A 17,290-nucleotide genomic window follows, 5' to 3' on the forward strand; every position below is an offset into this window, starting at 1 on the left:
CAAGGCGGCAAGGCGCTGCTATAGCCACCTTCCTCAGACCGCTTCGCCCGCGCCGCTGGCTCTGCCCTACAATCAGGACAATTGCCCGTTGCAGGCCCATGACCGTTTAGCCAGCCGACGGCCAGACCGGTTCCTCAGTGGGTGCATGCCAGTCAAGATGAACGCGTGAGCCTAGCGCTGCGAGCAGCTTGTTGTGCATTTCCGCCGCACGGACGGCTGCTATGTACGTGAAAAGAGGGTATTTACAGCATAGACACTAACAAAACGTGGCTCGACTCGTGTCTACCACGTGCCTCCGTCTAGATGGGTATTCAGCCTCTGGCATGCACAAAATCAAAACTATCGTCTCTCAAACGCCATATCCGTGGTAAACAACGGTGCCGCGTGTCGCTAAGCCAAGAGACCCCCGCCAATTATGCCAAACAAAGTAAACGCAAGTCGTAATGTCGCTAAACAATCAGCTTTTTTGGGGCTCATGACTCGTAGGAGAACCGCCGTCGGGAGGCATCCGTAGACCCTTCCAGAGGCGAGACGGGGGAGAGGGGATCGTCATCCGATTCGGTGCGTCTTCCATCGCGAGCACGGTAGGGCGGCAGTTGGAAAAATGTGTCCGAAGCTTCCAAGAACGCACCGTCTCGGGGTGTCCGTGGTGTGATAGGCGACACGTTGTCAGCCGGTAGTCGATCACTCACCATCGACACTTCTGAGGGAATGATCGGTACGAGCCTTCGCGACTCGTCATGTGCCACGGGTGGTGCGTCTGGCGTACCGGTTGGATCTACGCCGTTGTATATCCTCTCACGTACCACCATGGACTCCTTTTCCGACAGTTGACGGCCGCCTGCTTCCGGAAGCACAGGCATGTCGCCAGGCATCTCGTAAATCTGACGCTCCTTGCCGTCTGCCTCATGCACCAGCAATGAACTCTTCTCTCCTACGTTGGAGCCCATCTCGTGATGTACATGAGATGTACCAGGGAGCTCAGCTTTCGGGAAGACAGTCATACCTTCGGTACTACTTCGTACTGGAGAGGTCGGAGCCTCCTCCAAAACGGGTGGATCCATCTTAGTGACTGCAGCCGCAGCGACTTCGGCCTCGTATTTCTCCTTGATAGCTTCCAATTTGCGTTTGTGCCGACGATGCCAGAACCACCATCCGATTGCGCATAAAACCAAAGCAACGAAAAAGCCACCTCCCACTGCAATCCCAATAACTGCTGTGGGCGATAAAAGCTTTTTCTTCGGGGGAGTGTAGTGTGGAACTGCATAGGTAGGCGACACGATGGGAAGGATCTCTGGTGCTTTTCCAAACGTCCAGTCAACAGCCGACACGGTAAAGTTCTGGCGTTCCCAATCTACAGTCAAGTAGGCCTCCTGCAGAAACGTCCTGCCTAATATCCACTGGCGCGACTCATCACCTCGCCTGATCGGAAAGTACTTCGTCTTCTCTTTGAGTCCTCTATAAGGAGGTGTTGCCTCCAAATCCAAGGCAGCATAAGGCAAAGTGATCTGTAGAGTGGCATCGGTGCTGTATTTTTGTCCGAGAGTAAACGTCACGCTGGGGTTCTGTGCGAGGAGACTCCGGTGAAGGGTATCATCTACAAGGTAGAGATCAGTCGCTTCGTCGTACTGCAACCCAAACGCATCTTCAAAAGCTTGGCATATTTCGACTGGCAAGTAGAGTTCTGCAATCGTCGAATCAATGTACATGGTGACGTCGTCCGTCTTCAGGAGGTCAATGTTTGCTTTCGACGTGGTATTTGCCGTGATGCCAACGACACCAACCACCAGGTCACGCTCATTGTCCGGTGCGAAGATGAAGGTAAGGTCGTTGGGAATGAGGCGGGAGGCGTCGTAGCCGCCAAGCGTAAGACTTCCGAGGACTGTCTGATCACCTAAACACACGAGTCAGTGATATGTAGGGAGGAATTTGGGACTGTCTTACGGTACTGTGCGCCTGCAGTGTAGCCAAAAGACAAACTGGGAATACTCTTCTGCGTGAACAGAGTCGTTATGTAGCTTGGGACTGGCTCATCGAAGACAGAGAAGTTGGTCGACTTAGAATGCACGCCTATATGCCCGAGCCAGAAGTTGGCTGTAACCAAGGTGCCGATCGTAGTGTTCTGGACAGAGGGCCCCATCTCCCCGGCCCTCCCCAGACCCACCGAATCGAAGCCGTACAATCCATTCCCGACCAGTCCGAGATATTTTTCAATCCAGAGTTGATAGAAGCCCTTCTGCTGCCAGGTTTCCGAATTGCTGCTGTTAAACAAGTAACCGCGACTAAGCTCACAATCTGAATCGAAGACGTTGAGTGCCGTGATCTCTCCAGTTGCGGGGTCCGTGGTGTTGGAAATACAGGCCATGCGATTAATGGCCCATATCTGCTGGCTGGCAGTTGACACATAGACTTGTACGCGCTCCTGGGGCTCGCCTATGGTCAGAGTGAATGTGTTCCATGCGCCATCAATTCCTATCCAGTTTTGGTCCGGCGCAACAGTGACGGGTGCCGGCACCGAGGCGATGCCAGGAAGCAACTTGAAGTTGGGCGTCTCAGTGATGTTTGTCTGCACATAGTCGGCGGCAGCAAGGAAGGGCAGGAGCAAGGCGGCGGCAAGGAAGGCGCATCGGGACGTGTGGGAGGCGCGATGCCCTCGCAAAGGGATCATGTTCCGTGACTAAGCGGCGCGCGGAAGGACGCACGACTGGGGCCACTCAACCTCGAAGATTGTAATGAGCAGCATCACCGAGGGGCATTGTCTATCCCCGCCAGCGCTACGAGAGAGGGGAGGAAAGAGAAGAAGACGCGGACAGCATGCAAAAGCACTCTCAGTCAGAAGTCTGGAGTCGAGCCAGATTGGCCGGATCCTGGCCTGGCAGCCGAGCGAGCAGGCCAAGGCATATATTGCACCAAATGCTCTAACGAAGTTTGTCACTTGGCTACGGCTCCTTTGGACTTGACGTACCCGCCATTCTCCGCGATGGCACTTTTTGCGGGAACGCCTCAACCGTCGCCTTTCTCTGCGAGTCCTCTGTTGTGCGCCTTCATCATGCTGCTTCGATACTGCGCGGCGGACAGAGAGGCTTGTGCCTCAACTCCGTGAGACGGCCATTCTCTTCCCGTCGCTTTCAGCCGGTATTCTTCCGCAGCATCATTAATGAAGGCAGCTGAGTGCCGTGAGGCACCCGACCCCTCGTTTCATCCTTACACCGATTGGCACATGTTCGCGCAATCTGGGGTGGGCCTCTGGGCTTTCTGGAGCTCCCATCTGCCACGGCAAGGCGCTGGGCTTTGGCCACCATGGCATCCACTACCAACGCACGACGCCCTCGCCCGGACTTCCAGACAGCTACGCCGAACATCAAGCTTGAAACAGTAGATTCTGGAGCGCTTGAGCGGCGCATTCGCTTAGATTTCCTCTCTTCAGCCTGGCAGATCGGCGCGCTTGCCAGGAACTTACCAAACGATCGTCATGCTCAACAGCACAGAACTACGAGCGTCGAGCCGGCATTCGTTGTCCATAGTGCTGGCGTGGATGCTTTTTATGCATCTCTCATGCATCGCGAACGTGGCGTATCGATGTCTACCAGAGCCTCAACAATGCCTGCACGATGGGCAATCAAACCTTCAGCGCGAGGAACAGGAAGGGATGTCTACAATGGTATAGAGGCGTGTCGCACAAATACAAGCAATCGCCTATGCCGTGATAGGCAGGCCGGACTTTTAGTGGCTCCGCCCAAGCCGCAAGAGAACCGGCAGCAACCTGATGCAGTAGTTGGGGTTCTGCGCCCATGGACCTGCGTGGCAGCCACATTCAACGTGTTAAAGTGCTGGCCGAGGTTCTCATGTTCTGTGAGATGAGGCCATACTATTGGTGTCCGCCAGCAACTCACGTGCCACCAGCCTCTAATCCCTGTCTGGAATAGGAGGAAGAAGGAATGCAACCAATGTACAAGCAGGTGTCGGACTTCGACCAGGGGCCTAGTCTAGCGACCTCCCGCGCTGATCTTCCGATAAATATGCATGCCTCTGCTCGGGACCACGCCAGTCGGTGCCGTCGATAGGGCAAAACGCGCTGGACCCGCTCACCCAGATTGCCTCTGCTGCACTCTTGTATGTCCACCACTCTCTCGGGACGACTTGAGAGCACGACGTTCGCTATCCGTAGAGTGCTGCTCACGCAGACACTTTACAGCCACCATGTATCTAAAGCACTCGCTTCTCACCGTAGGCCTCGCTTCATCCGTAGCGGGAGCCGTGTTCCGTCGTGGTAAAGCCAAATCCCATTGCGCCTCGCGGCTCTGTATCGCTGCGTGCTAACCAAGCCATCAAGCCCCATACTCCAACGTCACCATCACAACGAATTTGCCTGTATATGCTTCGACGCTCGCAGTCACTCTCCCAAGTACTCTGCCGCGGAGCGTTAGCAGCTTCGTTACAGGGATTTCTAGCGAGTATGGAATCCTTCGGCCAACTGATGCGGCCTCGACTGGACCACAGATTTCTTCTGATTTATCAAACGCCACTTCGCCAGACGCTCTTAATACAACACTGGCGCAAGCCCAACATGTACCGCTAGCAACTCCAGAGACCGGCCTGTCCTTTACCAATGGCACAGCAACACAGCAAACCCGCATCTCTAACGCGACATGTACAATCAACATTCCCAGTGCGAGTGCGGACTACTGGTTCGTCCCAACTTACAGCCACGTGGTAGGGATCATGACAACACAAGCATCAAATTTCAGTAATGTCGATTCGTATACACTTGTTCCTTACACCACGACGTTTGATGCATCTAGTGCATTGGCCTCGGATTTTGTGTGTAGTTATAGCACGTCATATTATGCCGCATGGGACTTCACGCTTACGATGTGTGAAGAGTATACTGCAAGACCCAATGCGGCTACTACGTCTGTTGCCTATCGGTCTGCAGCATACTCACCCTTTCCCTCTGGAGGTGTCATTCCTACGTCGGATGCCGGACTGTATGACCTCTACTACCCGGATACCTTTCCCTCGGCCACTGCTACGATCACCTTTGGGCCAAACAGCACAATAGTTCAAACTTCCGCAACACCGTTTGTCTATTTTACAGCTTATGAGGTCGAATCAGGTAACAGAACAGTCACGGTACAACTACCTTCTGCACTGGTCTATCCTTATTGGTTGAAAGGAATAGAAGAGGAACCTTCGGTAACAGGCCCAATACCAGATGGCTTTCTCGAGCAGATTTCGCAGTCTGCTTGTGATGCTGGACAGCTCCAGGCTGTCGTAACTGTCCTTGTCATTGTCGACCTGTACTACCAAAACTGGCCCGGTATGGCCCCAGCTCTCATCCACGCCGAGTCTTCTGTTCTTGGATTCGACGATCTGCCTATTGTTGTAAACAACTGGGGTACTGGCACCTCGAAGCCCCCTCTTACAGTAGCCGACTGGAATCTCCCGGGCATTGACAGCGAACCGACGCCTACCACCTTCAAGCCAAACAATCGACCTGACTCGGTTCCTAAAACCCAGGTACGTGGCGATAATAACAACAATGCTGTGAACCCTCCTGAGTTCACTCGGGTTACCGTTGGTTCTGTGGGCACAAAAGCTGTCGTGGTTGGTCCGTCTTCGGAGGTTATGGTGGGCTCGCAAACTTTGCGAGCTGGAGGGCCTCCTGTCACTATAGGAGATGGGACTATTGTTTCGCTTGCTCCATCGGCTACAGCTATCGTCGTGGGTAGCAGGACGTCTATGCTACCACAGGTTGCTCAGTCACGCCCTCCACCAGTGCTGACAATTGGCTCGACGACACTTACACCCAATGCTGCTACTCAGTTCTTTGTCGGCCCAGGGCAAACACTCTCTCCTGGAGGCGTTGCCACTATTGATGGCACCGTTGTCAGTCTAGCCCCCTCAGCTTCCATCGTAGTTATAGGAGACTCCACCCAGGCTCTGCCAGGATCATTGCCAGCTCCAGGCAGCCCGCCGCAATTTATGCTTGGCAGCTCGACAGTAACGGCGCAAGCAACTCAGGACGGGTCGGATAGTCTCAATCATCAGAACCATCATAGGCCTAACCCGACATTCGTCGTGTCAGGGCAAACGCTCGCCCCTGGTGCCCCCGCCATTACCGTTTCGGGCACTACGCTGTCGCTAGCATCTTCAGGAAGTGTTCTGGTGGTTAACGGGGCGTCCTCGACGATACAGTCTCCAGCCATTCCCAACATAACACCGCCCGCCCTCACTGTTGGGAACAATGTGTTCCCTGCTCTTGATAATCCACGAGACACATTCGTTATCGCTGGTCAGACTCTGGTGCCTGGTGGTTCGGCAATTACTGTATTTGGTACTACGCTTTCATTGGCATCTTCAGCATCTTTTCTTGTGGTGGATGGTGCTACCTCCGTCATTCCGAATCCGATTGCACCGACTATCAATCTTGGCAACGATGTTTTCGTGCCCCTTCCGCCCACGTCTGGGCCGTCGTTTGTTGTTGGTGATCAATCCCTCATTCCAGGTGGCCCAGCTATCACCGTCTCGGGAACTACGTTGTCGCTTGCGCCTTCTGCCTCGTTTGTCGTCATTGATGGAGTTACTTCCTCATTCGCTACTCCTGGTCCGCAGGTCGGCAGCTCTCCTTCGATCACTTTTGGAAATGATGTCATTAGTGCTCTTCCAGAACCATTGGGGCCTACGTTTGTGGTAGATGGTCAGACACTCATTCCTGGTGGTCCACAAATTACTGTCTCTGGCACCACATTGTCGCTTGCACCGTCAGCATCCCTAGTCGTGGTCAACGGCGTTACGTCCACCTTGACTACCCCAGCTCCTCCACTTATCACGGCGCCTCCCTTGACTATCGGACATGCGACGTTCAAACCGCTTCCAGGGACGGGTACAGCATATCTCGTCGGATCGATGTTGCTCACGGCAGGTGGCTCTATCGTTGTTTCGGGTACTACGGTTTCCCTTGCGCCCGGAGCTACAGCTCTGGTCGTCAACGGGAAGACCAGCTCCATCTCACCTCAAGCCCAACCCATCATCACCAACCCGCCGTTACTCACCATCGGTGTGCAGACGTACACCGCAGAATCTGGGAGTGGAACGACATTCGTTATCGGAGGGCAGACATTGACGCCAGGTGGCACGATTACCGTCGATGGAACTACGATTAGTCTCGCGTCAGGAGCGACAGAGTTGATTTACGGAAGCTCAGGCCGCACCACAAAAAGCGCCCTGTTCCCTGCTACAACCACTCGGCTTCAAAGCGTCACAAGTAGTGCAGACGCAAGTGCAGGGGCTAGTAGGCCCGACGGACAGGCGACAACGACAAGTCGAAAAGAGGGTACAGCTTCGCACTCGACCTACCGGAGGTTGATGCTGTTTGCATCTGTTATAATTTCCTGTTTATGCTTTGCTTGAGATAGCATAGCAAGTTATTTGGTCCTTGGCATGGGCTCGCGATCTAATAATGAGTATAAAGAGCATTGAAAGGGCGTTCCTGGGATGTTACCAGTAAGGGATACCACGTGTACAACAAACTAAATATCGGTGTTGGATCCATCCGCGGCGCCGGGCCAAGGGACACACCGCAGCGATGCAATTATTGATGAATATTTTCCAGCGAGGGGATCAAAAGTACGATAGAGTGCATCAACTTAGAACTAGTGCACATCCTTGATTGCCGATACCCATAGGTCAGGATAGTTGGTAGACGATGAGAACTATTGAGCATATTTTGAGGATCCAGGAGGTACTTAAAGCTCGAGGGAATCCCGCATGTTGCTGGAGTACGGCACCACAGCGGGGGCGACATTCCTACGTGCACGCCACAATACAACGACGTGCATCGGCACAACGCCTTCCCTACCAACCGTAAAAACAATATACAGTGAGAACGAGCGTTTGGTAATGCAAGCGCCTCATTCCTGATCCTTCACCAAGTGGGTGGGTAGTTCACAGCACCTCGAGGCACGGGCTGCGGCATTTTGGCTGTTCATGCGAAAAGATTGTATAACCGGTGGTTCTTTTCATTTTGAGAACCATGGGAAGAAAGCGTCACGACTCAAACGGAAAGCGTTGTTCTTTGATGAGCGCCTCGGAAGTGTCGAAACATCACCATTGTCTTGGCAGGCACAGGCGCGCAATCTCCCCCACTAAAGGATTTCGTTTCATGTCGTCTCGCGAGCAAACACACGCTTCGCGGAATAATTGGCCCCACCACCGAGGCTGCTTCCCCTTCGCACTGCAGGTTCTAGAAGATTAGATCATAAAAAAACGAGAGTCATTGTAGACTGGTGGCACGAATAATGAAGAGTAGGGAGATTTCCTAGTGCAGCCTTGCTGTCTGGGAGGAACTAGCAACACACAACAATTGGTTTTCGAGAGAACGTTATGGCATAAACAAACCTTTAACTGTAAACATTTCGATGCAGTATGCAGCAAGTGGCATGAACCGAGCAACATGTTGGCGCTTCATCGCATGACGTTTCGTTAAACGCCGCGGTACGATGGCAGACTTCAACCGCTCAAGCTTTCCCGACATGGTTTCACGTTTCCCATGAGGCTCTCGCGTCATTCGACGCTCAAGATGTCGTGCAGGCCATTTCCAGGCACATGCATGGAGGCGGCGCCTTCAAATCTCTCCCCGACAAGAACTCACCACATATTATGGGGCGTGGGAGCGGACAAAGCCTCGATTCAACGTTCTGCGGCAGCTAGACGAAGCCACGCATCCGCTTCTGGTGCTAGTGCAGCGCGGAATAGATTGACAGGTGCTTGGCATCAATCCACAGACCCGGGTTTCATGTCGTTGGCGCTGTCAGGATTCTGTCAGTGAAGACACTAATCTTGTCATGGCGCGAACGTGCCGTGTAGGCGGAAGGAGTATAAGAGATACAGAGGCCATCGCCGTTGGAAGGGCATCAAGCTTGACGCTGACACTCATTTTCACACGCTCTTTAGCATTACACTCACTTTCGATCCATTCGTCTATCATTCATTCGTTCTCATTCTATCTTTGAAGATACGCTCAACTTTTTCAATCCAACCAACCAACCAACCAACACAACAACCGCAAACATGTTCACCAAGACTGCTATCCTCCTGGCTGCTGCCAACCTCGCTGCTGCGCACACCACCTTCCAGAGCTTCGTCATTGACGGCAAGGACCAGGGCCAGCACTTCGCTGTCCAGACTCCTTCCAACGGCAACAACCCCATCCTCGATGTCACCTCCACTGCCATGATCTGCAACGGTGGCAAGGCTACCGCTGACCAGGTTGAGGTTGCTGCTGGCTCCAAGATCGGCATGCAATGGCACCACAACGACCCCTCTTCTGGTGAGGGTGACGGTGACGAGCCCATCGCTGCCTCCCACAAGGGACCCGTCATGGTCTACGTTGCTAAGGCCGACACCAACGGTGAGGGTGCTGTCTGGACAAAGATCTACGAGGACGGTCTTACCAACGGCAAGTGGGGCGTTGACAACTTCATTGCCAACAAGGGTCTCGTCGAGATCACTCTCCCCGACCTTGAGGCTGGTGACTACCTCATCCGCCCCGAGATGATCGGTCTCCATGAGGCCAGCGCTGAGGCCAAGGCTCAGTTCTACAACGGCTGCGGTCAGATCAAGGTCACTGGCAGCGGCTCTGCTTCCCTCCCTGCCACCGGTGTCGACATGACCAAGGCTTACAAGGCCACCGACCCCGGTGTCTTGTTCAACATCTACGGTGGTGCCACCGACTACACCGTCCCTGGTCCCAAGGTCTGGGACGGTGCCTCCACCGGCGGCAGCGCCCCTTCCACCCCCTCCGAGCCCGCTGCCTCTGCGGCCCCCTCATCGGCGGCTCCTTCCCCAGCCTCCAGCGCCGCTCCTTCTGCCACTCCCTCTCCCGTTGAGGAGGCCGAGCCCTCGACTCCTTCCGCCACCAAGCCCGCTGCCACTCCTGCCGCTCCTTCGTCCGGCAACGAGTCTGGCTCTGCTCTCCCCGAGACCTTCACCATCGAGCAGTTCATCCAGTGGCTCAAGACCACCACTGGCAGCTCTGCCTCCAAGGCTCGCCGCCACGCCCGCGCCTTCCACTTCTAAGCGCCTTCTTTGACGGTCGCAAGACGATCTCTCTTGCATGAACTGGTGTTCATGGTTGGACCCTTTTTGAGACATATCTTCTTTGATGGGAAACCCCCCCCATATCTTTCTTCTTAGTAGACCGCGAGATCGGCTATCACTTCTTTTGATGTAAATATAGCATTCACGACGAATGGATTCCGAAAAGTCACTGTAACTTCCCTGCTTGTTTGACATGTGCTACTTGTGACTCAGTGATGCGACTGGAGACTATTCATGAAGTCATTGGCATGGTGAGCTCTATACTGCTTGTCTTTTGCCCCTCATTCCAGAACTTACGAGGTTCTTCTAGATTCTTGCACGACAGGTACTGAGCGAAGTGCGAGAGGGTCCTAGGCGGCATCGCTAGAATTTACAGCCCTGCGTTTGCTAGGTCACAGGGTTGCTCTAATGACATCTAGGCCAACTAGACCCAAGCAAACATGTACATAGCTATTTTGCTTCCTCAAGTTAGACGCACATGGCTCTAGGAATGTAAATACTATCTACATTTTCGTAAAGATGGCATTTGGGGATGCATGCCCACGCGCGCAGATGTGGGTGCCCCACTAAAATCAATAGCGCAATTCCGTCTAATTTCGCGCCTTCACATCCATCTCAAACAATCCTCCAACAACAGTCAACACACCATCTCAACTCGACCTATTCTCCGACCACGAACAAGCTTTTGCAAGCTATCTTGGCAGGAGCAGAGCTAAGCATACCTAAGTTACGAATATCGGCCATCACCTATCACGAACTTCCTATATTGTACTAGCAGCACCACACCAACCCTTGCCAAGTGCACGCCAACTGATAAGCAACAACAAGCTTCTGATGCAGTTAATATATCCTGCATATATACGCTACATGTTCCTTCCGTTGTTGCACTGGGTCCTCCCGCACTAGTAATTGCGAAATTCGATGTGGATGAAAACCAAGGTTCGGTGCGAGATGAGTTTACACCGTAGAGCAGAAGAGAGCTCGAAAACCTCGAGGTCGCGATTTCTACTATACAACGAGGACTTGCAACGTTCTCAAAGGTCTTGTGATTTGGTTGCACAACATACCTACTTCTCCACCACACCTTTTCCATTCGCAGCCGTGGTTTCAAGAGCGCGTTCGGATGGCTTCCCAGAAAGGCAGGAGGACCTGTCGATGCAAGCACTACGACCGCATGGTCGGGAACTGTCTTGTACAGTTGTTGAACATCTAGGTGACTTGATAGGTGGACTTTGACGCATACACCAGAAGGCTCCTTCTCAGAGGTCTTCTGATACCGACTAATCCAATACACATGCAGAATGTCCTTCCATACCCTTGTACTCTCCGGAAATACACCGACCTTGAGATGCAAGAGCGCTTGAACAGACGACTAGAGCTGCCAATTAGTGATCTCTATCTCGGCATTTGACCTGATTGATCTCGTGGCCGCGTTCCAATCCACCAAGAAGGGCGCGTCCTGCTGGATAGCTATGCGCCTGACCAATGAATATCAGGAAGGTATCATCGGGTATCGAGTCTGGACTATCGCGCCATCGTGTACCGAAGCCGTGCGAAGGTATACAACAAGGGGATTTGAATTCGAGTCTGAGCAGTATATAAGGGGCGTCAGATGCCGCTATTAGAATCAGCAACGCAGCAAGTTCCCTCAGTCCATCGCTTCCTCCTAAATATCCTTACTCTCTTCGACTCTCGTTCCCGAGCCTCAAGTTCGTTCATTTTTCAACATGAAGCTTTCCATCGCTGTCATCGCCGCCATCACGGGCGCCGTCCTGGCCCGTCCCTCATCCCTCGCTGAGCGTGTGAAGTCTCGCGCTGAGGGCACCCGCCGCCACAGGACCCAGCCCATGATCTTGGTGGGTACTGCCGCTAAAGAGAACTCCAAATTTGTCGCCGATGTAGACAACACCACCGCCCACGTCGACTATTCGTCCAACTGGTCGGGCGCCGTTCTCGAGCAGCCCTCCTCCGGCTACTTCAAGTCCGCCACCGGACGCTTCACCGTTCCCACGCCTAAGCACGTTGGTTCTGGTGGAACCGAGTCCGCATCAGCCTGGGTCGGTATCGATGGCGATTCATGTGCCAGCGGTCTTCTCCAGGCGGGTATCGACTTCACCGTCAGCAGCTCCGGTGCTGTATCTTACGATGCTTGGTACGAGTGGTACCCCGATTACGCCTACGACTTCAGCAACTTCGCCGTTAAGGCAGGTAACGTGATCCAAGTCGACATCACCGCTACTTCTACTACCAAGGGTACGGTCAAGCTCACCAATGTGAGCACAGGAAAGAGTGTCAGCCAGACACTTAGCGCACCCAGTGGCTCCGTTCTGTGCCGTCAGAATGCAGAGTGGATTGTTGAGGACTTTGAGTCTGGAGGCAGCTTGGTTGCGTTGAGCAACTTTGGTACTGTTGTTTTCACACAGGCTAGTGCCGCTCTCAGCACTGGTGGAACGGAGGGTTTGAGCAGTGCTACCATCATCGATCTCAAGCAGGGTAGCACCGTTTACACTGATGTTACTATCAACAGTGGATCTCAGCTCACTGTGCAGTACATTTAAGTGATGGATGATGGATGAGAGGATGAGGTGTTCTGAGGTAGGGATGAGGTTGGGGTCACGTGTGCACTATGCATCAGGAAGAAGGATTGGGTTCCAGGCAATGTCCGATAGTCACATGAATGTATCCATTCTAATTCTGTTTCTGTCGTGTTCCTTCACTTCGTTCAATTTGCGTCATTGTGATCGGCTGTTGCGCCGTGTTGTTCCGGCGTTGCACTCTGAACATTGAAATGGGAAACTGAAAGAGAAAGTGTTTAGAAGCCAGATGTTGATCGCAAAGCAGGGGCAGGTACACCTGAAAGGCTTCTCCCTGTGTTCGAAGTCTCTATGCGTGAAACAGGCGCAGGCTGACCATCTTTAGTGCCTGTTGGTGAGTATATAGTCCTAGGCGTGCAAAAGCCAAATCTAATACCTACGACGATAGAACACTCAAGAATAGTTCTCTGTCCTATCCGCTGGATATGAGGACGCTATTTACAGCTTATCTACTGAGCTCACTATCTGCGAACAGTAAACGATTTTCTTCTGACCTGATGTTTCTAAGAGTCGGAGGCTTTGACGCCGACTGCTGGAGGTAACCCGGCGGCTATCTGTAGCTATCCTCACTACCCACCCCTGCACAAACGCTGATGAGAGTACCTAGACAGCTGAGAGCTATCGATTGAGCCATAAATCAGCCATCTTGGATAGTTATTGGGTGAGTTATAACGTTTTGAAACCTGTAATCTCGTGTCACCAATGTGCGAACGGCTTTGCCCTGTTGCCTTGTTGCCTGTTACTAGTCCTCCATACATTTACACTAGTACTAGCGTTCGTGACAAATGTCACCAGCCATCTGCACTTCTCAGTCATTGATAGTGTTGTTTTGATAAAAAGCATCAAGAGTGTCTCACTTCGCAAGTGTCCCGCCATACAGATAGGGGCGTTAAAGATAGCTAGTCTACAGCTGCCCGGGAGTTAATTGGTCGCTCCCATTTGGACCTCAAGAGAGACTAATTAAGATCACAGCCAACCAGAAGTTGACTCATGAACGGACTGTACTCAAAGTGGCAGAATATCATGATCATTGCGCGATCCAATTTTGTCCCTTTGCCTGTCAATAGTCCTCCGTATGCACGATGCCTCGACTGTCAGCCAGTGGATGCTCCACGGTGTCGTATGAGATAGAAGGCTGTACAGGTTTCAACCTCAAGACACAATACTACCTAGGTATATAACTCCTCGTTGCCAACGTTCTTTTCACTATATCGAACTCCTGTTTCCATCACGAACAAAGCTTCTACTTTCTCCGCATATCATTCTGTACTCTCAGTCTATTGCAAACATTCTTTTCTTCGTCAGATAGACCAGCTGTTTCACCATGCAATTAATTTGGACCATGATCCTCGTCGCGGCTGTTTCGACTGCGGCCGTAGTCGTGCCTTGGGCAGATCAGACGTTTCCGTGTGATTGCCCAACATTTGGGCCGAGCGGCACCTGCACACTTACTCGAAATCCCTTTTTGGCTTCTAATGCTCCCAACTCAGCAGTTTGTGGCACTAAAGGCTTTAACTATGTCTGCCAAGGTACCTTTGGAAAACCAAATTGCGTGAGTTCATCTCTCGATCACATCGACAAATTATGATTTTAATCCTTACCAGAACGCATGTGCCCAATCACTGCTCGGAAACATCCCCAAATCAGGCCGCATGCTGCAATGCGATGGAAGCAAGGTACGCACCCTCCATAGTGTCATGATGATGCCCGCTGACCATGTCCACAGTTCTGCTCAAAAGACAATGGCCTATCATTCTACACCTGTGCGGCAAACGAGAAACCCTTCATTCCGGCCTACTCAACATCTGTAGAATTCTCTACCGACAGTACTGCAGCAGTGGTGGCTTCTGGCTCAAACAATTTGAACTGGCTACACACCACCATCTCTCAATGGCTGGATAAGATGTGCTACTCCACTTCTTGCGCGGCCTCTCCCTCGTCTCCACACAGCCAAGATCTTCTCTACAAAGGTGTAGGATTCGGTCTGGCGAAAGGGACACTCACATTGGGCGTCTCTGAGGCACAATTCGACCAGAACTCTCCAGCGGAGCGCGAGACAGCCATCAACCTAGCTTCTCTGGCCATCATTCGTGCCGCAAAATGCGAGACGCAGCATTACAAAGAGAAGTGTACGGCGTATAATAGCGATTGTGATCTGCAAAGCATTGTGATGTGCAAGGCACCAAGCGATATGAACATTCAAATGTGGAGCATTGATGAGCAGGGACATTCGTCGCTCCACACTATGCTGCATGTCCAGTTGAAGTGGGATGACAAGTCTACGCCATTTGATTGCTCCGTGTTGGATACCCCGTTGGGCATGCTCGAAACCCTGACTGAATATGAGCCAGAGATGAAAAAGGCGACGGAGTTCGCAGGTGCAGTTGTCGCGATTTGCAAAGGCATTTCTAGTCTTTTCAATGGCGGCAAGTAAACGGCTGGGATATTGCAGGGCGCTAGGAAAGATTAGTAGCATATTGCTTGAAACTAGTTCAGACGTTTGGCAACTATCAATTTAATGCCACTTACAGTCCTCAACATCATCAGTGATCCCCTCTTTGTAGGGCCGGTTTATGAAATCAATGTGCATTTAATGGTGTTACTTGCTGCGAGTTAACATGTGAGTAGTGGTTGCTCTGATGCTTTAGTTTAGAAATTGAAGCAGGACATACAAAAGTAATATGCTTTAAAACTATGAGTGAACTACTAAAAGGTGTAGATAGACCCGGATGGTGTCTGATGTTGTGTTCGAAGTAGCCTTAGAAAAGTGGCTCCAAGACAATCTTGGAGATTTATGCATGACGTTGTATTATGACAAATTTCAAGAACTTCCACATACGACCATAGGACACTGAAAATTAGTTCACCCTCGCCATCCGTCAAAACTCACGGTGCCGTGTTGAGGTCAATTAACTGAGGTTGGTCTTCGGTTACCCGTTTCAGGAATCGCGACTCCGTCCGCAGCCCCCACCACCATAGCCCCGAATAACCATTAACAGGCATTCACCATTCCTGTATGCGTATAACAGTACTCGCTGCAATAGCAGCGCACTGGTTTAAGGATGAGTTGCCGCCAGGATCAGGCTCACAACCTTCCTGTCCTCACATTGTCTCCGCTGCAGTGCTACTCCCTCTACGGTCCTAACTTCTCCGTGTGCTTATTATGGCGCCCAAGAAGAAAAGTAAAGATCTTGCGCACTTGCACTCTCTTGTTTAGCTCGAGGAAGAGCTAACTCCGCTTACGCAGGAAGACGTGAAAGCTATGTTGATTCCTTCAAGCTACAAGTCACACAAGTACACTATAGATCTCTAGATAGAGTAAGTTAAGGACTAGCATTAGGTGCAAATCTTTTGCTAACAAGCTAGATTCTTCGAAACCTTCTACTCTAACGAACCCGTAAACCCTAAGTTTGGAGAAGCACCCGCTGTATACCGTATTAAGATGCACCTGTTCTGGCTTACTGCAACAAGAACTGGCTAGCTGGACGAGAACATCACAGACACTACTCTTCGAAACCGCCTGTCTTTACTTAAACGAGCTATTAAGTTATACACTTGTTACTAATATAGCTCCGCGTAGAACAAGGAGCTAGAGAACTACATTACGAAAGAGCTCGTACATAAAGAGAAGATTAGAACTAGGGCTTATATTAAGCTAGTGGCTCCTTTGCTCGTCGCTAAGGATTTAATCTAATTTATGTGGGTGTGCGACGAATATTAATTTGCGCATCCACGTGCACGTCTGCAGTTGGCTTTCTCCATCGTCCTCATAACATATTTAGGCAGTCGCCTAGGAGAAATTATTAAATTAGCAGCCTGGAAACACAGTAATGAGGGGCTCCTGTATGGTAACATCACTCTTGTACGTTTCTAAAATGAAGAATACGTAGGGTTTCTTCTTTATGTCAAGTTGCGCAACTGAAAAGGACACCGCAACAACAAAAAGCACTTGTAAGCAAGGATCCTCTAAGCGCAAAAGACTTAACTCTAAGAAAAAAAAACAGACCTGTAATGCTTCTCTACGAAGAACCTACGCGAGCTCTATGTCTAGTTACACATTTTTTGGCGTTAGCACTGGCAGACAGAGTGTTCGCGGACTGTCAGTCTTTCTAAGACGTTGCAGCACAGCAACTGCTACTAGGTAGTAAGCTGTACAAATATCGCTACAAGCCGGAGGCGAAGAAAAGACCTATCCTTCGAGGTATCTGCCACAACGGCATAGTCTCCGAAAACGATATCCTCACATACAATTGCTTTAACAACATGATTAAGGGTCTTGGACAACAGGCTAGGTACGAAGACAGGCTAAGTGCATATTGCTTCCGCAGGGCTTATGCTGTAGTAGTAGAGAGTATGTATCACACGATAATATGATGCTTGCTTTTAACTAACCATCTAAAAGAGACGGCAACTCCAGCTTAGAGGAGGTTACTTATAGGTCATTCCAACGATAATACGGTCTTGTATTACATTTCTGGCATCGTGGGAGTTGATAGCTAGTCTATAATCTATAGGCGAGAGCAAAAGACTAAACTTATTGACGAAAACACTTCTATAATGTTGAAAAGGAATCTTCTTGCACTAGTGCCTCCTGG

General features: G+C 51.4%; 5 protein-coding genes across 5 annotated transcripts; 4 read left to right on the plus strand and 1 right to left on the minus strand.

The window, feature by feature from the left end:
- Positions 1–473: 473 nt before the first annotated feature.
- On the minus strand, positions 474–2,668 carry ALTATR162_LOCUS3801 (uncharacterized protein; the record flags this gene model as incomplete). The annotated part of the gene is made up of 2 exons (XM_043311409.1): positions 474–1,894; positions 1,945–2,668. 2 exons carry the CDS (start codon positions 2,666–2,668, stop codon positions 474–476), a joined length of 2,145 nt encoding a protein of 714 aa, XP_043167344.1.
- Positions 2,669–4,872: 2,204 nt separating this feature from the next.
- On the plus strand, positions 4,873–7,413 carry ALTATR162_LOCUS3802 (uncharacterized protein; the record flags this gene model as incomplete). Its single annotated transcript, XM_043311410.1, has 1 exon — positions 4,873–7,413. One exon carries the CDS (start codon positions 4,873–4,875, stop codon positions 7,411–7,413), a length of 2,541 nt encoding a protein of 846 aa, XP_043167345.1.
- A 1,659-nt stretch (positions 7,414–9,072) lies between these two features.
- ALTATR162_LOCUS3803 (uncharacterized protein) lies at positions 9,073–10,080 on the plus strand (the record flags this gene model as incomplete). The annotated part of the gene is made up of 1 exon (XM_043311411.1): positions 9,073–10,080. One exon carries the CDS (start codon positions 9,073–9,075, stop codon positions 10,078–10,080), a length of 1,008 nt encoding a protein of 335 aa, XP_043167346.1.
- A 1,748-nt stretch (positions 10,081–11,828) lies between these two features.
- Positions 11,829–12,659, plus strand: ALTATR162_LOCUS3804 (uncharacterized protein; the record flags this gene model as incomplete). The annotated part of the gene is made up of 1 exon (XM_043311412.1): positions 11,829–12,659. One exon carries the CDS (start codon positions 11,829–11,831, stop codon positions 12,657–12,659), a length of 831 nt encoding a protein of 276 aa, XP_043167347.1.
- Positions 12,660–14,347: 1,688 nt separating this feature from the next.
- Positions 14,348–15,129, plus strand: ALTATR162_LOCUS3805 (uncharacterized protein; the record flags this gene model as incomplete). The annotated part of the gene is made up of 2 exons (XM_043311413.1): positions 14,348–14,371; positions 14,422–15,129. The coding sequence occupies 2 exons, from the start codon at positions 14,348–14,350 to the stop codon at positions 15,127–15,129; spliced, it is 732 nt and encodes a 243-aa protein (XP_043167348.1).
- Positions 15,130–17,290: the final 2,161 nt, after the last annotated feature.

The sequence above is a fragment of the Alternaria atra genome (assembly GCF_907166805.1).
Source record: "Alternaria atra isolate CS162 genome assembly, contig: 23, whole genome shotgun sequence".
In the NCBI taxonomy this organism is placed as follows: domain Eukaryota; kingdom Fungi; phylum Ascomycota; class Dothideomycetes; order Pleosporales; family Pleosporaceae; genus Alternaria; species Alternaria atra.